This window comes from Lissotriton helveticus, chromosome 2_2 (assembly GCF_964261635.1).
Source record: "Lissotriton helveticus chromosome 2_2, aLisHel1.1, whole genome shotgun sequence".
Taxonomy (NCBI): domain Eukaryota; kingdom Metazoa; phylum Chordata; class Amphibia; order Caudata; family Salamandridae; genus Lissotriton; species Lissotriton helveticus.
The window spans coordinates 375,546,801-375,569,311 of record NC_136060.1 but is presented as its reverse complement, the minus strand read 5'-3'; the positions used below and the strand labels follow the sequence as shown (position 1 = coordinate 375,569,311).

The 22,511-nt window shown below is 45.0% G+C and overlaps 1 protein-coding gene across 11 annotated transcripts in view; it reads left to right on the top strand.

Annotated features, from left to right (window-relative positions):
• Positions 1 to 17,307, top strand: part of SH3BP2 (SH3 domain binding protein 2) — a 420,756-nt gene extending 403,449 nt beyond the window's left edge. For all 11 annotated transcript variants that reach the window (XM_078678566.1, XM_078678567.1, XM_078678568.1 and 8 more), the window contains one exon: positions 14,647 to 17,307. In XM_078678566.1, the coding sequence (XP_078534692.1) occupies positions 14,647 to 14,784 (138 nt within the window). In that variant the 3' untranslated portion in view covers positions 14,785 to 17,307. The remainder of the gene's footprint in view (positions 1 to 14,646) is intronic.
• Positions 17,308 to 22,511: the final 5,204 nt, after the last annotated feature.

Below are 22,511 nucleotides of genomic sequence, written 5' to 3'. Positions count from 1 at the left end.
CAAAAAATACGGCTCCACCCAACGGCGAATCTCGACTCCCTGGTATACAGAGGAGCTTGGGATGGAAAAAGCCTAAGGAGGCGATTAGAAAGAACCTGGCGGGCAAGCAAGGCCCAGGAAAATAAACTAGTGTACAGTCTCTGGCCAGATATCATCTGAACCTGAAAGCAGCGAGACACACTTTCATTATCAAACAGATAGAACAAGCCAGCAACTCCTCAAAAACCCTGTTCAGTATAGTAAAAGATTTTTCATCCCCTAAAGCCTGTAACCAATCTCCACCCTAATCCCAGGATCTATGCAACTCCCTGGCAACCTATTTCCAGCATAAGATATCCAGAATCTACGATAACTTCCCTCAGATAAGCCCCTCAGCCTCCGAAATTCTGTCCAATCTTGAGGACAGGGGAAGGGTAAAAAACAGCTCCTTGGAGAGCTATGAACTAACCACCATTGAAGAGGTCTTAAAAGGTCTTTCAAATGCAAAATCCGGGTCACCGAATGACCTGTGTCCTCCAAAAATCATGGCTCTCCTAGCTATGAGCTGTGCTCCTGCAATCTGTGATATCTTTAACAGCTCTATAACAACTGGTATCATTCCCCTTGCATGGAAAGAGGCGTCTGTTTGCCCTATATTAAAGAAGCCCACAGCCGACCCTTCAATCCTTAGCAACTACCGACCTATTTCCCTGTTGCCACTCTTTGGAAAACTGCTGGAAAGTATCAACAGACAGCTAAGTTCCTATTTGAAACTAAGTGAAATCCTGGACCCATCCCAATCGGGTTTTCGACCGGGTTTCAGCACGGAAACCGCCATAATGGCAGTGACAGATTCCCTCAGACAGACAATAGATTCGGGGGGGCTCGGCGATACTGATTCTCTTAGATCTCTCCGCTGCTTTTGATACCATCTCTCATATAAGGCTAGCGGAAAGATTATCCAATTGTGGTGTCGGAGGGACAGCCCTGAAGTGGCTACAGCATTTTCTGTCTGAGAGAACTCAAACGGTCAGCCTAGGCCCCTATTCCTCAGCTAAGATGTCTCTGGAGAAAGGTGTCCCGCAGAGCTCCTGTCTGAGCCCTGCCCTTTTTAATATATACATGGCCCCCCTGGCTAGGATAGTGGGCTTCGAGATCATCTCATACGCAGATGACACGCAGCTTATGTTCACCATCGGAAAAAATCTTGAGCAAGAAAAAAATCTGTTTTGCAACTGGTATGAAGGCGATCTCTGACTGGATGACCGGAAACTGTCTTCAATTAAATCCAGAATAAACAGAGATCATGCTGATGGGGAAAGCCTCAGACATATGGTCGGATGAATAGTGGCTCATCCAACTTGGCTCAGCTCCTATCCCCAAACTGTCAGTGAAAAACCTGGATATAAAAGTAGATCGACAGCTGTCCATGAAGGACCACATTGCGGCCACAACCAGCGCATGCTATTATAGCATACGACTCTTTCGGAAAATTCTTCCATTCATACCTACCCTGCATCGAAGGACATTAGTGCATGCGATGGTAACCAGCCTCCTGGACTATGGTAATGCTCTGCTGCCAGAAGTAGGGCAAACACACCTGGCCAAACTGCAAGTGGTTCAAAACACAGCAGCTAGAATGATCCTAAAACGCCCTGCTGGCACCCCTTTGATTCCGTTGCTCAGAGAATTACACTGGCTATCGGTGAAAAAAATCTGTTTTCAAAATCTGCTGCCTAACCTTCAATGCCTTGAATAACAGTGGTCCCCTCTACTTACAAAGAAAACTCTTCAAATACTGGCCCTCTAGGAGACTTAGATCCTGCTTGCGAGGTGTTCAGGTTCCCCGAATTGGCCTTACTCAGACTGGCGGCAGAGCCTTCTCATTTCTTGCTCCAAAATATTGGAACTAGCTCCCTCAAACCCTACGAGAAATCCCTAGTTACGGTATTTTTAGAAAACAATTGAAAGCCTTTTTGTTTTAAACCACTCTCCACCCCCTCCGTGCTCCCCTCGCAGGATCCTATTCCTCTAGACAGCGCCGAGATGCCCCAGGGTGAGTTGAGCGCTCTATAAGCCAATTAACATAACATAAAAACAATTCTACGCTAATTTTCAATCGTTTACGTTCTCTGCACAACTGGAAAGGTGGAAGGCCACATAACCCTCAAGGGGACAGCCCTTTGGTGTTTCTCCACTGCCTGGGTATAGTATTTTTTCAGTGGCCACCTTGCTAAGTGCAAGATCTCAGCCCCTTAACCTGGTGGATGACGTCATGTCCAGCCCAGTTTGGAAGCTTTAGGTGGGTTTACAGTCTCGCCCTTTTCGCCGGCAACAGCAGATGAAGTGGAGAGGTGTGGTGCAGCGGCCAGGGCAGCTGACTTCGGAGCACAGGGTTCACGGTTCGACCTATGGCTCCGGTGGCAGCTCAGCTCAGCACCATGTGTCTCTGGGCAGTAGCTCAATTAATTTCCACGATGGCTCCCAGCGCCTTGAGACCCGCAAGGGTGAGTAGTTCGCGCTTTACAAATACGGATTTTGAAATACAACTTTTATCTCTGTTGAATTCAGTAGTTGATAAATATTTAGACGCAGTCAATGGATTTGATTAAGGCAATACTTCTATAATACTCTAATAATAAACGTACTTTAGACATAATATTAGACACGATAAGATTATTCTTAACCGATTCATTGAATACTGGTGGGAGTTACTCACAGAACTAAAGGATTACCGCAATCAATTCTTTAATAATTTAGTTCCAAAAAAACAGTTTTGAATATAGCTTCTTTGCACATTAGTAAGGCCAGTATCGGCTACTTTTTTTTGAGAGGCATATACAGCAAAATTTCAGTTTTACTCACTTATTCCTTGTACACTTGGATAGTTTACGGCCTACCATTTTCAAATTTCACCAGCCACCACTTGATTAAAGTGGCCCGGTTTATTGCGATATGTGTTATAAGGATAAGTTACTTACCTGTAATCCTAGTTCTCTTCCAGGGGATCCTCATCAATAGTCATAAGCACTGAATAGAATAGCAAGCCCATCAACCACCTGCAGGTAAATGAGAGGTACATGACCCAACTTAAAAAGACCCATCATAACAGCCCAAATTAGCTGTTAAACAGATTCCGCAAGGAGGCCTGGCCTACCTGGGTATCTGCTCTCGTGTCAGAATCAAGACAGTAATGTCTGGTAAATGTATGGACGGACCTCCAGGTCGCCGCCTTACAGATCTCAGACATGGGTACATTATTGAGGAAAGTCGCAGTCGCAGCTCTCCCTCTGGTGGAATGCGCTTTGGGAGAAAACCCCAGGGGCTTCTGCGCTAGCTGGTAAGCAAGCTTAATACATGAAACGATCCATCTAGAAATAGAACGTTTCGAGGCAGAATGACCTGTCCTGATCGATCCATAGTTAACAAAGAGATGATCAGAGTGACGAATACCTTTAGACCTATCTAGATAGAATTCTAAAACTCTTTTCAGGTCTAGAGAATGCAGAGCCCTCTCAGATGGAGTAGAGGGATTGGGAAAGAAAGTGGGCAGAGAAATGGTCTGATTTACATGAAAATCTGACACCACTTTAGGAAGAAAAGATGGATGCGTCTGTAGCACCACTCTATTCAAATGGAACACCGTATAGGGTTCAGAGGAACAGAGAGCTTGAATTTCGCTCACCCTACCACATGACGTGATTGGCACCAAAAAAGCTGCTTTCCAGTAAAGATGTTGTAAAGTAGGTTTATGAATGGGTTCAAAAGGTGGACCCATTAGCTTCGATAGCACCAGGTTCAACTCCCAGGGCGGAGAAGGAGGACGCACTGAAGCGTATACTTTTTTCAACCCTTGCAGGAAGTCCTTGACCGATGGCAACTGGAAAAAAGAGGTTTGAGAAGGTGACCTCCTATAAGCTGTTAAAGCAGCTAGGTGCACCTTGATGGAATTAAACTTTAAACCTGCTTTAGCCAGATATAACAAATAAGGAAGAACTGCTTCTTCCTGACTTTGAAGTGGATTATGATCCCTCTGTATACACCACATATAGAATCGCTTCCACTTGCATGCATAAGAATGTCTTGTGGAGGGCCGCCTTGCCTCTTTTAGGATGAACATGCAGTCCGTACTGTATGACCTCAGGAGCCATACTGCCAAGCTCATTGATGGAAGGTTGGGATGGTGAATCCTCCCGTCCATCTTGGACAACAGGTCCGGCCGGCATGTGGAGGAGTGTGGCTCAATGATTAGAGCGGCAGACCCTGATGCAGTGTTCTGGCCCGGGACCAGGGTTCAATTCCCGCCTCGGCGGGTCCTGGGCTCAATTTCCTCGGACCTGACAATTCTCGCCTCGGTGCCTATTTTAATCATGGGCCCCACGCTGCAACTCTGGGCAATAGCTTACTTAACCTCCACACCGGCCCCAACAGCGCTAGGATGCCTGGCTTCACCCTGGGGGTGCCCAGGAGTGGACACTTCACAGGGAAAGCCAGGAAGGGTTCCACAGCGGTATGAGTAATAGCGCCAGGAAACCGCTTGGTGGCAGTGCGCTCTACAAATACCTTGACATTTACATTTTACATTTAGCCTCTTGTGAGGAGTCACTGACAGGTGAAGCAGGTCCGTGTACCACCATTGTCTCGGCATGTCCGGGGCGATGAGGATCATCGTTGTGCACGAGTGTGTTAACTTGCTCACCACCTTCGGGATCAACGGAAGGGGTGGAAAAGGGTACACAAATTCCCCTGACCAGTCGATCAAAAGAGCATTCCCTCTCGATCCTGGCCGGTAGAACCTGGAGGCGAAGTCTTGGCATTTTGTGTTTTGGTCGTCCGCGAACAGGTCTATGGCGGGACGACCCCAGGATTGGAAAATTTCTTCTACCACTGTGTCGTGTAGGACCCAATCTCCCTGTCGTCGAAATGACGGCTTAAAGCATCCGCCCTCACATTCTGCTCTCCTGGGAGGTGGACTGCTGTGATGGACAACTTGTGAGCCAGAAGCCAATGCCACATTCGTTGTGCTTCCAGCTACAGAGTACGTGAGCGTGTTCCCCCCTGCTTGTTCAAGTAGTACATTGTGGTGGTGTTGTCCGTCTGTACTAGAACTGAAACTTCATGAATCGAGGGAAGGAACGCCTTGAGAGCTAGGTGGACTGCTCTCAGCTCCAGCATGTTGATGTGGTAGGTACTTTCTTTGTGCGACCACAGACCTTGCACCTGTAGTTGACCCATGTGCGCTCCCCAACCTAGAAGGGAAGCATCCGTGATTAGTGTCTGCAGAGGGGGAGGTTGATGGAACAGGACTCCCACCTGCATATTTTGTCTTTTGGTCCACCATGGAATGGAAGCTCGAGCTGCGTCTGAGAGAGTGATGTGATCGACCCAGCGAGCAGATTGTTGGTCCCACTTGTCCTCCAGATCCTGCTGAAGAGGACGCATTCAAAGTCTGGCATTCGGGACCAGGAAGATGCATGATGCCATCGACCCTAGCAGGGAGGCAATCCGGCGCACTTTCTGAGCCTTGTTGCGAAGTACCAGCTGACATTTCTGGGTTATTGAAAACTGTCTCCTCCGAAGGAAACACTTTTCCTACTTCAGAGTCTAGCAGAGCTCCTAGGAAGTGAATCTTCTGTGTGGGTTGAGAGACTGATTTTCCGAAGTTTACATGTAGCCCTAGTCGCTGGCAGAGCTCTATGCAAGTCTGGAACTGACTTCTTACGCTGTCTGGGGGAGGACCTTTCAACAGCCAATCGTCCAGGTATGGGTATACAAAGACCCCTCTGCGGCGTAGAGCGGCTGCTACTACTGCAACACACTTCGTGAAACACCCGGGGAGCCGACTTCAACCCAAACGGCAGGACTTTGAACTGATAGTGGAAGGTCCCCACCCGGAACCGAAGAAATCTTCTGTGACTGGGGTGTATTGGAACATGAACGTAGGCATCTTGGAGGTCCAGCGAGCACATCCAATCTCCCCTCCTGAGATGTGGATATATTTGGTGACGGACCAACATGCAACATTTTTCCTTTTTGACGCGCAGATTCAGAGTTCGCAAGTCCAGAATGGGTCTGTATTCTGCCTTTTGTCCCTTTTTTCTGACCAGAAAATATCGGGAGTACACTTCTTTTCCCCTTTGAGACACTGGCAATCTCTCGATGGCTGACTTCTCGAGAAGAGTGGCAACTTCTTTTTGCAGAAGGTGTAACTGATGATTCGATGTTGCCATCGGGGGAACAGGTGGAGGCTGATGACTGAAACGAAGACAGTATCCATTCTGAAGTGTAGATAACACCCATCTGTCGTTTGTGATGTTTCGCCACTCTTCCAAATGACCCGCAAGGCTTCCCCCCACTGAAGTGGTCCACGACGCTGGGGAAAGGAAAGACTCATTGCTTTGACTGGGCTTTGCCGGTATTGTTGCCCTGGCGTTGATTCCCTCCTCCTCTGGAATTACGCTTTCCTCTACACTGGGACTTTTGCTGACCCTGCTGTTCTTGACTCTTCTGCCAGTTAGGGGTTTGAACCCGCTGTTTTGAAGAGCCCTTGTTGTAGGAGCGGTATTTCTTTTTGAATTCTTTTTTCTTTTCGAGCCCTACCGCCTTGAGAGTGTCCAGCTCTGCTTTCATGCGCTGCATCTCTTGGTCCGTGCTCGCTCCAAACAGTGAAGTCCCTGAAAAGGGCAAGTTCAGAATGCGCGCTTGGGCTTCTGGTTTTAAAGCAGTTAGGCGTAACCAGGATGATCTCCTTGCCGATATTCCATGGGCATATCCATGCGCCGCCAGGTTAGCCCCGTCCGATGCGGCACTTATAATTTGGTTGGAGACTTGACTGCCTTCCAGAAGGATCTCCTCAAAGTCCTTACGGTCTTCTTGAGGGAGCTTGTCCACAAAACGCTGTAGAGAATCCCACAGTGACCTATCGTACCGCCCCAAAAGGGCCCCTGCGTTGGAAACCTTGAGAAAAGACGCTGAAGTACTACAGACTCGTCTCCCCCATGAATCTTGCGCCTTGCTGTCCTTGTCCGGAGGTACAGTGGCAGAAGAGGAAACCGCACTTGACTTCTTCGCTGCTGCGATGATTACTGAGTCCGGGGGCGGATCAGCTCTTAGAAACAGAGGGTCCTCCTCTGGAGATCTGTATTTCTTCAGGATCCTCACCAGAGTCGCTTTGACAGTTGCTGGAGTGAGGAATACCTCCATCACCGGATCTATAATACCAGGTACTAACGGCAAAAGGGGTTTAGGTGCCGACCTGTGATGCAGCGTTTCAAAAATCACTGAGGTCTTGACCTGCGGAGTTGTTAAGGGAACTCCCAGTTTTAGAGCCCCTCTACCCAGTATGTCCTGAATGGTGAAGAAATCATCGATTGGAGATACCCTTGATGGTGGGGAATCCGTCAGAGTGGGCAAGTAATCTGCGTGTCGGAGAAGAAGAGGTAGTAGGTGATCTTTGTTCTCTCCTCCTGCTCCTAGATCTTGATCTACGCTTGGAGGATCGAACCCTGGAACGTGATCTTTCCCTACTGCGAACCGAGGAGCGTGATCTTCCTTTGGACCTCCACGGAGAGCGAGACTGTTCTCTAGGCCTAGAGATTGGCTGCTGCAATCGAGACACTGTCTCCTTGTCTGTAGCCCAGTGATGTAGAGGTGCATACCATCGCGGAGACAGTCTGACCGCAGGAGTCTGCTGTGCGGCGTCCCTCACTGGAGAGCGTGCAGGTGTTACATCCTTTCGCCCATGTGGAGTAGGTGAAAGAGAATGCCTTGATCCTTCACCGCCCGATGTATAAATGATCACATCAGGGCCGTAAGATGAATCTGATGAGGAAGACAGGCTCACAGGAGAAGCCGTGCGACTGTGAGAACCACGATGCTCTGGAGTTCTCTTCCTTTTTCCAACGTGACTGATGCTCACTGGAGAGCCCCGGTCACCTTCCGCAGCCGAAGCTGTTCTTGAGGATCTCTGAGATGTAGGCCCATGACTCTAAGACAGAGCCGGCCGGCTCGACGTCTCGGTGTGTTGTGCCACCACTGGCTGAGGCTGTGCCGATGAATGGTGAATCTGAGGAGACTGCGCTGGAGTCCCATGTCTCGACGTCGAACGCCGGTGAGGTGACATTGACGGAGGCCTTCTCGACGTCGAGCGCCTATGACTGGATGCCGACGGAGGATGCTTGGACGCTGAATGCCCTCGACTGGACTGCGATGGATGTCTCGACGTCGAACGTCGATGTCCTGTCGATGACGGTGAATGCCTCGATGTCGAGCGTCGATGGTGAGACGCCGACGGAGGATGTCTCGACGTCGACCGTCGATGGTGGGACGGCAACGGAGGGTGCCTCGACGTCGAGCGCCGATGATGGGACGCCGACGGAGGATGCCTCGACGTCGAACGCGAATGACTAGGCGTCGACGGAGGCTTCGACGCCGAAGACTGGACCTGAGGCTACGACGTCGAGCTGCCATGCTCCAACGGCAACCTCTCTCTCGACGCTGCACGTCGCCCGGTTGATGGCAGCGGAGTTACCTTGACTCTCGACGCTGAAGTCTTCACCATCGAGGGGAGTTGACTCGTCATCGGTGGAACCTTCGACGCCGATCCCGATGCCGAAGGAGAGCAAATCGGGACATCTCTCGACGACGACCGCGTCCTCTGTTTTTTCTGTCTCTTTGGCGACCTACCTCTCTCAGAAAGTCCATAAATTCTGATTTTTTCTCTGTCCTTGAGAGTTCTACTTGACAAGGACTTGCAGTGAACACAGCTTTCTGCAGAATGAGAGTCAGGAAGACAGAGGATACACACAGGATGTGTATCAGTCTTAGCTTTCTTCTTCCCACAGGAAGGGCAGGGATCAAAAAGCAAAGGCATTTTGACAAAAAATTAACCTTTTTTGAGCCCAAAAAAGGTAGCACTAGCTCTCTAAGGCTTAAAGCCGTCGAACGAATACAAAAATTGAAGGAAAACACCAAATATTTTTAACAGAAAGTCAAAAAAAGGTGGGAGCTGTTTAACCAGGGTCCTGACTGATAGAGCCGGAAAGAACAACTGACCTAACCGTCACCCCTGAGGCATGATGGGAAACCTGGGGTCATGGCTGCCTTAAAGGCATGGTGCCAGTTTTAACTGAAAATGCTTTCAGTTTGTTATTCACTTTTCAATGCAGCCTATGGCTGACAATGTCTTTTATGAGCTATTTTCAAGATTTATGAGTGCTTTTACTCATTAAAACACAAAGTTCTTTGGCTATTTGACCTAATGTGTGTTTTGTTTCCTTTCTAATTGTTGTACATATACAAGTGTTTACATTGTCTAGCCTTGGTGTTAGGGCTGCATTGGTGTGAGAAAAATGATATATGTATTTACATATATTTGGAGAGAGATATGTGTTTTTTACATATATATTTTTGTATTGTTTCCGGGGTCCCGCACATGGGCGGGAATATTCAGTTCTTATGACTATTGATGAGGATCCCCTGGAAGAGAACTGCTTTTCCCACACAAAATGAAATTAAGTTTTGTGCTAAATATCAGCAGGTTATAGCTACTGATTGTTTATCTGGGGTAAAATGCCTGGTATTGACCAGGAGAGGTAGATTTTGGGGCAGTAAGGACCAAATCCACTGTTATCACCCAAATACATGTAATCAAACTATTTGCTGGGCCACTCATAATGAGGGCCCTTTTGTCTTCTGTTTGCACACAGGCATGATTGTGTAATTATTTCCTTTGCTTCTTTTGTCTGTCCGGTATCTATGATCTCCAACTGGAGTAGCAGAAGTTTTCTTGAGGGAGTGATAAAGCCTGAATGGCCCGCTTCATTAAACTTTAAGCCAGTGGCGAGTTAGCCAGTGGCGTAACGCAAAATGATAGGAACCCCTGCAGAATGAGATAATGGGCCCCCGATTCTCCCATATCTCACAAATATTCATCGACCTTGGGCTGAATAGGGGCTCCTAGAGTGCTATGGGGCCCCCATGCGCTGCAGGGGCCTACTTTTCACTCCTGGAGTGGACCAGGTTAGGTCTCATGGCTCAGTGGGCTAATGCATCCTCTACAGATATCGGTGTTTTACCTCCTGGTTAGCGGGTTGAATCCTGGTGGGTCCCCTCAGCCTTTCACCATTTAGTCCCATTGAGTAGGGTAACAAATATCTGTTATTTCAGCACCATGATACCCTTTCTGGGTGAAAGTGTACTTTACAAATACTCGTTACATGATTTGTTACTTGAATCTGAAAAGCAACAATACTTAGCCTGAGAAATCGCTTTGATAAGATATAAGAAGTATGCTCACCATCGACAAAATCAACAGATGAGCAAATGATGGGTGTGCCCTGAAGATGAAATACAGATACCCTCTGGCCTTGGGATGCTTGAAGTATAACCATTCCAGAATCAGAGTCACCATTTTACTGGCAACCATGCACTCTTTAAAGGTCCATCTGTTAAACATTTTGCGCATGTAAGTGGACATAAAGTTTCATTTGCAAATTGGGTTTAAATGTTCCTTATTTTCCCTTCCCTGCAGCTAAGGGTATCCCTGACTTTTCTCCTGGTGGCCTGCTGCGCACCCCGATAAGCCCTGGTGGATTCTCTCAGCCAGGATTAGCAGACTGCTTCCTTGTCTACACAGCCCCACACACTGGTATTCCAAATGAGTGCCTTCTCTTGGGTTGTGCCCTCACCCGCTGTGGGGTTAACAATGTCTTAAAACCCTCAGGACCATTTGCCTTCCACGTCCCCCTGATTCTCTTGATGATACTCTACTGTTCTGGACAGGGAGTTTCCAGGGATTCCCCATGTCTTTGAAAGCACCTTTCCTGTCAAATGGTCCTGCAAGAGAAACTGATATCAACATGCTGATGTCCACCACCCCTCTGCCATCCTCAAGCAATGACCCAGCGGCACTGATAATCTAGGGCTGATACAGCCAGTGGGCATGCTGTGCTGGTAGCAGTATTCAGGAGTGTGCAAAGGGGCTTTTCCGCCCAGCTCTAAATTGAGCATGTGTTTGATGAAGCACATTAAGCCGGTCCATTAGGAATCTCAGTGGTTCATCAACAGTAAGATTTTGTGAGGATTGAGCCAGTCCGGGAGCACTGCCTTGGGCATTTTTCCATTTGCACACCTTTTCTTAGGTAATGCGTCCTAGTGCAAGTCTCAAATAATGAATATTTTAATGTATTTGTTTTTATCGAACACCACTGTTGTCTCCACGTGCCCTTATGTCAGTACTGTGTTGTATCTATTACATTCACATCGGTCATGCCTTTACATTTTATCATTCTCATGTTAATATATTTAAAATGTATTTTTATCATTTATAATTGTGTGCATATTTTCTCATTACACATGGGCGAGTAAGCATCTGTCCACTGTAGCTATTCCCACCGCTAGACTGCTCTTCCCAAACATTTCATCTCCTGGGGGGCAGGGAGGTTATCCAAGCCGGCTCATGTGCTCCGGTTAGCGGTTCTGCGTCTGATACATTTTATTCTTTACATAGAACTGCTTTGGCATTTAGCGGTCCGCCAGGTTTTTCCATGTCCAACCTTTTGCTTGGTTTCCAATAGTCACTGGTAGATGTAGACCTGTTCTGCTTGAAAAGCCTCTAAATGCAATTTAAGTTCTTACATTTCTTCATTATTTTTGATTATTAGTGATGCTGAATAAACCCTTTAAAGAGTTTTAAGGCAGATTGTGATTTCCAAATGCAGGATAAGGGCCTAGAGTAGACGTTGCTTTGAAAGGATTTGTGAGGGGGCCTCTACAGAAAACAAATATGCAGTGTCATTGTCATCTGCCAGAACTGGCTTCTGTTCACAAGGGTGCGTTGGCTGTTGCCTCTGGCAGGTATTGAAAATCCTGCTTCTCGAGTATTGGCTGTCACGTAGGTCAGACAGTGCTGCAGGTAACATCACATAATTTCCAGTACACAGGACAATGCTAACCTGCATGATACTGTCACTGCATAAGGTAACACAAAAGAGATTCTATTTTTACATTTACTGCTTGAGGCGTTTTCTTTCTGGTGGTGGAATGCAGCGATGTCCGTTACCCAACTAAAGGTCATCCCAGTTTCAGAAGGAGTGAGGAGTAGGGTTAGGCGATAAACTCCACTCTGCTGGTGGAGTTTTGCGAGTTCTGGCAAAACTCTGCCTCGCGACGCCAACATTAAGGTGCCGAGCGAGAATATGCATCCCTTAGCGCGATTTCCAAGTGCTAGACCGACACCCAGCAAGATTTTCTCAATTCAAGCTGTTACGGCAAGTTGCGTTGAGAAAGCAGCCGCCCGAGTAGAAAATCTACTTGAGTGGTAGAAGGAAGCAGCGCCGCGTGGTCCCATTCGTCCTGATTTTACAGTGCTGAATAAGTTGGCAGTGCTAAAAACCAGTGCAGTGGGCTGTGCCAAATTCCACACGCTCGCGGAACTCTGTGGAATCTTGCCAAGCTTTTGTGTAATTCCGCGGAGTATAACTCTGCGAGTTCCACCCACCCCTAGTGAGGAGTCATTTTTGTATGTTTTATATCTTGAACAGAACTCCCAGCTATTCCAGGAGCAGATCCAGTTCAGTTTTTGCTCTTTATTCTTGGACTTATTGTCCGGATTTTACTGCAAGATACGCAGCGCCACAAATCCGGTTGCAGAGAAAAAAACATGGAGCGGATCAGATATTCACGCATGGAACTGGGAAACTTGAAAGCTCCGTTTGAATTTCCATATTTTGCAAGTCATTAAAGGCAAAATGGTGTTTTGCTTTCCCGGCTTGTCTTACAAAGTCTTTGAAAGGTTAGGTTGATAATTAGGTATACATTGTATGGCAAACATAGTATGTTTGTAGAAAACAACAGGATGTTTTTTGGACAATAATTGATTCTAAAAAATAAAAAAAAAGCTGGAAAAAGAGTGACGTTCAGAAAACAGTAATCATTTGTTTTGAAGGAAGATTATTTGCTCGAAATATCAAACTCCTGTTTAGAGACCCATCCATTTTCATAAATGTTTAATAGTGATTTACAAGAATGATAATTGTTGCTGCTTTGAGGATACTTGCTAATGTGGTACAATTTCCTAAATGCAGGGGAACACTTACTAGGTTGAACATTAGGGATGTATCTGCTGTTCTGAATCTATGAAGTGCTCTGGGTGAGCCCACCCTGCACAATCAAGGTGTTGGCGAAGAGCGCCCCATGATGATGCCACCTAGTGTGGGGGAGGGTTTGCACCCTTTTAAAAAATATTTTTTTCTGCAAATTTCTCATTCAAGAAACTCGCATCATGTACCAGTCTTTTCCCCAAGCAACATTAAGCTCATAGAGGAACGCATGGAACTAATATTAAGCTCCCACTTAAAATCGAGCCTACCAGTCTTGACTTTGGCATGCTGTACGCCTAGGGAGGGAGTACCGGAAATAGACTTTGATATCTTCTGTGTCCACCACCTGGTCGTTGAAGCGGCTATAAAATCTGTGCAACCTTTGTAGTATTTCAGTGTAACCTTGTAAGATCTACCTAACCTGAGGAATAATTCGGCTGTCTTAGATTGTGAAATACTTGTGACTTTTCTTTTCCCATCACTCTCCTTCCAAGTAGCCTTTTTTATATGACTGTCAGTCTCTTTGAAAGAAACACAGGGGGCAAATGAAAGAAAGCCGCAGTGAGAAATTAAATATGAGACTTCATTCATTTTAAGAAAGTATATGTGGTCACGTAAAACTTTAACAACTTTTAAAACCTATGGGGCTAATTTACAAGCCCCTTGCGCCGCTGGTGTGTCACTTTTAATATAGGAAAAAGTGGGGTACTGGTGGTGCAAGGGGCTTTTAAATAAGCCCCTACTTTCTCATAAGTAGTTGCTTAAAGAAAATGTGTTGTAAAGTGGACTATCAGGTCAAACTCGATTGAACGGGGTCAGACTCACATGCCTTTTATGTGCATGGAATTTGGATGACCCAGGGTCAGTAGATTATTCTAGTTGAGTGTTTGGACCTGGTATCCTACACGTTGTAGGGGGTTCAGGTGTGGTTAACAGAGAGTTCTACTTCTGCAAATATTACAATTACATAACTCTCATAGATTTTTGGGGATTTACTTAAAGGGAGTTTCAGATAATATGCTCACAAACTTCGCTAAATGGGATGCATGAATATTGAGTCCATCCTTTGCAAGTACCATGCCTACAATACAAAGAAAGGGTTAAAAAAAATTCTCTGGTGGGTCTTGCTATTGCCATTCATTCTACAGGTATTTTGCTTATTACACAAAAATGTCTTGATTTTCTCCAGTATACTGTCATGTTTGCGCATGTGTATTGAAGACGAATTATAAGTAATGCATCTGGATTTAGTTATTTTGTAGCATGCTAAATTTAAGGCAGAAGCAAATAAAGATAGAGTAAATATGAAAACATATTTATAGTTGTAAAAGGCACATATTCAAAAGAACACACTTTTATGAAAACTATATTTCAATTATGAGTTGATTTCCAGATACTATTAGCCATTGGAGAAGTAATTAGTCAATCTTAGGCCTATAAATCCTTAATATAAGGGTATAGGGGTTTGCTTATTACAACTGCACATAAGTTAGCAGATGGAATTTTGACTACGGCATACAGCTGGAAATGTGGCTACTTCTAACACCTACTGCTTCTTCTTCCACAGTGCTATAAATTCTACCTCGAAGAATCGTTGTTGTTTTCCGACATATGGAGTCTGGTGGAACACTACCACGAGAATATTCTGCCGAGCCACGAGACGTTGATTCTTAAGCAACCATATGGTTACACTGCACCAAGTTGACAGTGCTTCCAAAGTTGAAGGCTCAAGATTTCTTTGTGCAATGAAAGAGACTTTGGAAGGATAGACTCCTGAATCTTCACAAATTCAGACGTTTACTCGTGCTTCCGATCTAAAGTTGACATTTCTCTTCCTACACTTTGTGAAAATTACTTTTTTGTAGTATTTATAAATGGATCATTAAGGGTGGCTCATAATGTCTCTAACTGGCATTCCATTTGACAGAGGATCAATGAGACTCAATTTCTAGATAAATTGAACATTATCCCCACACTTCCTGAAACAACTCCAATTGCCATATCTGGTGTCCACCTTCAGTCGACCTCCTAGAAGATATCAGTGTTATCGCGTCCACTCTTCCTGTTCTCATTCTGAATGATTTTTAAAGACACCCATACACCCAATGTGTATACACAAGGGCACTTGCAAAACAACAAGGCTTGTAGCAGCTCACTACTAAGTTGTTACTGGATGTGGCTCTTCACTGAACAATGTGTTAGTACCAGAGTTTGTTTGGAATCAATCGCTGTCCACCATCGGGATGCCTTGTGTGGAGTTATGTCACTATTGTTCTTTACAGTGACTGCATTCTATGGAAGATGGCAGAATATTGGTGTGACTGGAGGAAAATGAATCACATGTCTTCCATTGTAATGATGTTTAAACTCTGATTGATTGGCCATTCTCTTGTATGCAGCAAACCATGCTAATTTATAGTAGAAATATCCTGACCTGCAATCCCCTGCACAGTCACTGCATATCGTCCTTCACATGGATACTGAACTTGGTAAGACGAATCATGTGTCAAGGACAAGACCGCAAGCTGGAGGCTCATTCTGGAACATGCAGCGAATGACAGAACTTGCATGTAAGACACCAGAAACCGTGGTTTGAGGATAGGGCTTAATGATGTGTTAAAAATAGAATCATTCATGATGTACAATATGTATTTATACATTTAAATGATGTGGAAAATAGGCATTAAAATAATTTAGTTTAAATTTAAAAAAAAGATTTATTTAAATTAGTGGTTGACGACGAAACCAAGAAGAGCCCTGGGACAAATGTATCCTTTTGACTGGAAGGTTATTTAAAGAGAATATATCATCAAATAGAAATTAAATCGTGATACATGTTGTCTTGTTGAAGATCCTCAATGTTCTGCTGAACCCTGTAGCAATCTGTCTGCTCTTTAGGCCCTGCTCCCACCGGAGTTCTCAGTAGTAATTATTACTTAAAACACCATCTGTAGTTGGGTTGCGGTCGTAGATGTAGTTCAGTTTCCCTTGAATTTTCATGTCATTTCAAACCGGCTTTAGGCTACTCTTGCATCTTGGATATCTGTCCACTCAGTGGCTACCTATGCTCCTTACCACGTGCACAGTAACCACTCCCTCATGCTCTGTCCCACTATATGACCCCAGGGCAACACTGGGAACCCAAAACCCGAATGTTCATGAAAGCAGAGATTTTGTGTATGTTACAACATTTTGTGACATTTGCGGTCAACATCTGTCTAGCTTTTCATAAAGTTACTTTTGTGTTCAACACCTGTAAAGGTGAACTAGTTCTGTTCCTAAATTTATGGGTCAAAATATTTGTTTGCATGAGCAAGACGTTTGTGTCCTGTTAAAAGGGAAATTACTTCACAATATGCATTGACACATCTGTAGTATATGGCACCCATATTGAACTCTTTGTTTTGTGTGGAATATGGGTCAATTAAGCACTTCTAGGCCCAGGGGCGATGTTCACCCCTGATTTGGTATTGCCCAGAAATGATTGCTCACTCTTAAAAATCTTCATTCCAGACATTGTACACCCTCTTCTCCCTTTATTAAATATTTGGTATGTCGAACAAATGTAAAATGGATGTTAGCTCTTAATACATCCAAGAATACACCTTTCTTGTGGACTTTTTTTCCTTGCAAATTATCAACGTTTATATTGTCTACCAGTCTCCATCAAGGAGTATGTTAAACTTTCAGTGATAAAATGCTAAGACCCCCCAAAAGATGCAAGGCAACTTTTTGTGACCTGTCCAGATGCAAAGACCGATTTTGCCAGACCACGTTAAAACTTCTAATCATGTTCATTGTCTTCTAAGCGCAAAGCCATAGTGTAGTGGACACGGCTCCACTTTGAGGTTGATTCTCCAAGTAGGGTAAAAGTGCATCAGTGGAAAGTTTTAAGAAGTTCAAGCAAGCCCGTCTGTGCTTCTCCAGACACAATGAAGCAATTCTTCCTTCAGGACGCCCATCCTGGCCCCTGCACTAAACAAAGAGTAAAGACGTCAATCCTAAGAAAGTACTGACCGCTGAGCTTTAGATGACATTGTACAAATCTGTTGTATAATATTTAAGCTGCAACCTATTCTGACTTAAAAAAGTAAGACTACATAATTGTTTTGTAATATTGTTTGTAACTTGTTAAATATTTGTAATTTTAAAAAATGTAAATAATGTTACAGATCCAAAAGTATTTTCAAATTATTATGCAATCATAAAACTATGCTGAAATACTAAATACATGTGTTGATTCAAGAGTGAGACTACCTACCTGTCATTTGTTTGGGATGGTTCCTTTCCGTACCCAGTCGCATGATTACATGTCATGTTTGTGTAATAGTCGCAACCATTAGTGTTTGCATTATAATAACTATATTATTTGCTTGCTTGTTTTTATTGCACAAAATCTTGCGGCATAAAAAAGTCATTTTCCACAAGAATCTGTGAAATGCAGACGCTATTTCACCATTGCATGTGAAGAATGGCTTCATTAATTCTAACAACAGCCTCAAGCTACTTTGTGCAGAGCCTTACTACTGGAACTGTTTAATTAACATTTTAGTCATGAAAGGTGTCCTCATGTAATGAAACTGGTGCTTTGTAAAGCGCTCTGATACCCGATATCTTCAGGTCTAGTTCGCACTATATAAAATTCTAAAAAACTAAAATTAAAAAAAGGTGAACAAGGCTTCAACATTATAATTCCAATCAGTGTCCCTTGTTAGCTGCACCTTGCATGAAACAGTTTTAAATGTCTCTTCCTACTAGAGACAATGTTTTTTTCAAAGCAAATACTGTATAATCAAGTATTCATCTTTCCTTTATGCTATAAACAACCTAACACTATAGTCCAGTATTTCACTTAATGTTTTCTATACATATTCACCTGTTTGTGACATCTGTGTGGGCAACGCTAGCTTCGCTCATATTGTCTTTTTGATGTCATTCAGAACCCCTCTGTGAAAAACATCCCTGTTCACCATCTATAATTCTATATATAGCGGATAGAAATTTGTATCCTGGACTTTGTTGTTGGAATTACAGCCTTTGTGAAAACTTGACAGCCTAAGGGGCAAGAACTGATGTATGAGGCGCGTTTCTTGTAGACAGGCGATATTGGCACCAGCTAAGCTTATTTTTTGGATTTTATCTTCCTGATGTCATGTTGCTGTGATGATCAAGCTCGCTAAGTGACACAATGACCGACCTACATCTATGTCCATGCGTTCTCTGAAAATTAACTGCTTCTCTGTGCCATTTTCCATGTCCTGGAAATCAGGAGAAGGATGAGAATGTGTGATAATAATAAATAAGGGATCCAAAAAACGTCCTTCTGAGGTTGTGGGGAGTCTCGTTTAGACCTGCGGCCCATACAAGTTTTGTACAGCAGGGATAGATGGAAGGGGACCACTCTGTTAGGGTATCTTATGCTAACCAGGGGAACTCATCTCCCAGGCGCAGAGAGAAAACCATAATCAACACTTTGAGCAAGGAGGTCTACTGGTGCCTAGGATCTCCCCTATGCCACCCAAGAAGAAATCAACTCACAACAGCCTCCTCCTATATTTGAGCAAGCCCAGCATAGTATAGAAAACGCATGCAATAATACTGATTGCCTGCCACAGCAATCCTCCACTATCTTGACCCTGACTACGGCAGACTTACTAGAAATCCTTCGTAACTTAAAGACTGAACTCCCAAGATGAAATCCGTCAGGATTTTGAAAAGAGCCTCACAGTTATGAGATATGACTTAGAAGTTAAAATCCAAAAGCTTAGGTCGCCCATTGACTTAGTTGGTCAGAGAATGCTTCACCCAGAGGCAAAACTGGAGGTGCTAAAGTCTAGTCATGAGTCATGAACAAGTCTGAAGGCCTTGAGAACCACTCACAAAGAATAATCCTAAGACTTTGTGGTTTGAGGGAGGAGGGGACAGAGCGAAATTGCAAAAACAACAAGGTGATGGATGGAATATTTTAATTAATCTTAGCCACTGGCAATCACTCAGCCGTATCCCAATCCATCATTTTTCACCCACCATGCCACATCAGTTTGGACTCAGTCATATGCAAACAAGTCTTGATCCTTTTCCTCATGGTAACAGTCCAGCCCAAACTGACAGGCCAGGTCCTTCCTGACCTGGAACACAAGAACCTAGGACTGGTTTTGCCCTTGTCCAAACTGAGGTGACCTGGTGTGCAAAATAGCGATGCATTGGGGTGCGACCCCAAGTAATTACCAGGGTCTGAGATTAATTCAAGGATTCTACCCATCACTTTTTTGTATACTTTATTGTGTAGCCCTAAGTGGGACAGTTATGCCCAGGTGTGGATCACGTGCACACTGTCACTGGAACAAAGCTGTACCGGGGTGAGCAGCCCATAACTAGGGCGAAACCAGCCTTGGGTTGCTTGTGCTGCGGTTCAGGGAGGACCTGGCTTGACAGATCGGGCTGGAATGGTCCTTTTGGAGTAGGGTTCAGAAGGATTTGCATATAGCTGGATCGAAACTGAGGTATCATGGTGTGCAAAATAATGATGTATTGGAATGCGGCTTCGAGTTATTACCAGTGTCTGAGATTAATTCAAGCATTCCATCTTTCGCCTTTTTTGTATGCTTTGTGTTGCCCTAAGTGGGATGGGTATGCTCAGATGTGGGTCCCGTGCATACGGTGTCTCTGGAACCAAGCTATACCCGGTTGATGAGCCCATACCATGGGCGAAACCGTTCCTGGGTTGTTTGTTTTCCGGTACAGGGAGGACCTGGCCTGACAGTTTGTCTCTTGACAGTGCTGGCTGAACTGCTCTGATTAGAGCAGGGTTGAGAATGATTTGCATAAAACGAATCACATGGTTTGCAATGTCTAAGTACAGCTGTATTGACCATAGCCAGGGTCACCAGAAATTTGTGATTCTGCGGCCAATGTGTTTTCCACTTAATTATGGATATGCTGCATTTGCCACATAATCTACCATCTGCTGCATAATCTGCAGATTTTAACACAACAAAATTGTTTCTAGCTCAAACGTATCAAAATTTACCAAAATCGCAGTGACCAATGTTGCCACTCTGTGAAAGGCCCAGTGCAAAGTTTGACTGGTCCTTTTTCTGTTGCTCATTACCTTATTTGGATGTTAAATTGGTATTACTAAGATGAAACCTCCGCTCATACAGTGTTAACAAGGAAAAATTACAGAATTAAGAAGTAATACTATCACAAAATGTCCAACATAATTTCTTGCTGAATAATTTAGTCAACACTGCCACATAATTTGGTCCTCCCCTGCCTCATTATTCCAGTGGCCCTGCTCATTGCCATTTACTGTAAAAAGACAGAACCCTCCCCACTCATTCAATGGTTCCGAAGACTTTGGTCCCTGTTAGCAATCGAAGAGCTCCCCAGCAACATGAATGGAATTCACCTGCGATTTGAGGCCAAATGGACGCCTCCACGGATTGATGTGTGAAGGTCTGTCGAACACTGAGGCCACCCTGCTGGAGGACCTTAACATAACCTTGCTCGCTACTGTGCCCTTAACGCACAGAGTGACTTCCCTCCATGTGCCCCCTGAAAAAAAAAACTTTAGCAGCCTTGGCCAGGAATACTTCTGGGAATCTCCTATGGGTGCCCTTAAATTGAAATAGGTGTAGGCCTCTCAGTGTGGGAGGGTAAACCGCCAGTGGGAGGCCCTTCGTGAGGTATGTCACCATGGGACCCCATTTATATTCAAACTTTTTATAGTCATCCCTGAAGATGTCTGCCATCTGTTCCATCATGATTATTCTGCATAGTCGAGAGTGCCATTGAGCCAGCTCAGACGCCTCCTTCTTCCAGTTTGCTGCAATAGCTTTTTTGGGCCGCCCTCATACAAGCCCATATGATTGCCTTATCCGCCCTGGTTTGGTGTTCTAGAGTGTTATCTACCTCTTTCATCTGTGCCAGAATCTCCTCCCAAAATGGTCTAATGGAGGGGCAATCCCACCAGATGTGTCGAAGTTCCACAGTAAGCCACATCCCCTCCAGCACAGGTCCAAAGTGAGGGGAAAGATCTTTTTGAGTTTAGTGGGGTAAAGATACCAATCAAATAATGTCTTATAATGAGCCTCCCGTAGGTCTAACGAGTGATTGTGCTTCACAATATCTGACCACAATTGTTTCCTTTCCCCCTTTGTCACCTCTCTCCACATGGTCTGCTCCCAAAAGTGAGTGTATCGCGGACTCGGAGTAATCTTTGTGGAGACCAGAAGGCCATACAAATATGAAATAACCCCTCTTGTGGTGCCTGCCTTCCTCACAAAGGATTCTGTCGGGGTCCTCTCCTGGGTGTCCGCCTCTCTTACTAGTGGATGGAGAACCCAGTGTTAATGCTGAAGCTAGTGGAAGTGTTCCGTTGGTAAAACATTAAAATCTCGTTGGCAATTTTCGGAAGTGAGAATGTCAAAATTATGGAACAGGTCTGAAAGCACCAAGAACCCCCCCTCCCCCCAAGCATCAAACAGGCCTGCCTTCTGTGCAGGTCCACCCCTGGCTGCAAGTCACCTCATCCCAGATCCTGAGTGGGGGTACTTAAGCAGGCATTGATGGGTTTCAACTATTGCCCGGTCCATGTGGAGCCAGTGCTTGTCTGACTCCCTCATGGACCATTCCGATATCACTCTCATTGGAGCTGCCTTCTAGTAAATCCCAAAGTCCGGTGGTGCCGTCCCCCCCTCCCGTCAGACCCTGGCTTACCCAGTACCAGACGGGCTTTCCCACCGTGCCAAATGTACCGTCGGATTATGGAGCGCACCCCTGGTAGGAAGTCTTTTTCCAATTCTATATGGAGCGCTTGAAACAGGTATAGCAGTTTAGAAAGTACGGTCATTTTGACTGCATTTATCCTCCCCAGCCACGAAATAAACAGTGGTTTCCACCTCTTCAGCTCCTAATGTACCTGGGAAAGTAAAGGCAGAAGATTTGCTTTGAACAGGCCTTCTTTGCGAGGGGTGATCTGGATCCTTAAATATGTTTGTGTATGTTTGGCCCATGCAAATGATCACTCACCCTGAATCAATACCCTCTCCCCCTCCATCAGAGTCAGATTTAGCACAGAAGATTTGGTCAATTTAACTCTGAAACCTGCGGCCACCTTGAATTTCTTCAGTTCCCCCTGCAGAGCTCGTAATGAAGATCTGGGGGATGTGAGCGTCAAGAGGACCTCATTAGCCTCGCTGGTGTGAGCAGCGTGAGTGAGGCGCTGGTTTTGCGAGCGATTGTTCTTTGGAGGCATATAGGCGACTGCGTGGCTGATTTGAGAACCACCATTCGTTTTAATCATTTGTACAACCCTTGTGGATTTGTAATACAAAATTAATTTTTTTAAAACAGCGTGGGTGATTTGCTGGCAGTACTTGCACATTTGTATCTTTTGCACATTGCCTTTTTGCACTTCCCCGGTCGGTC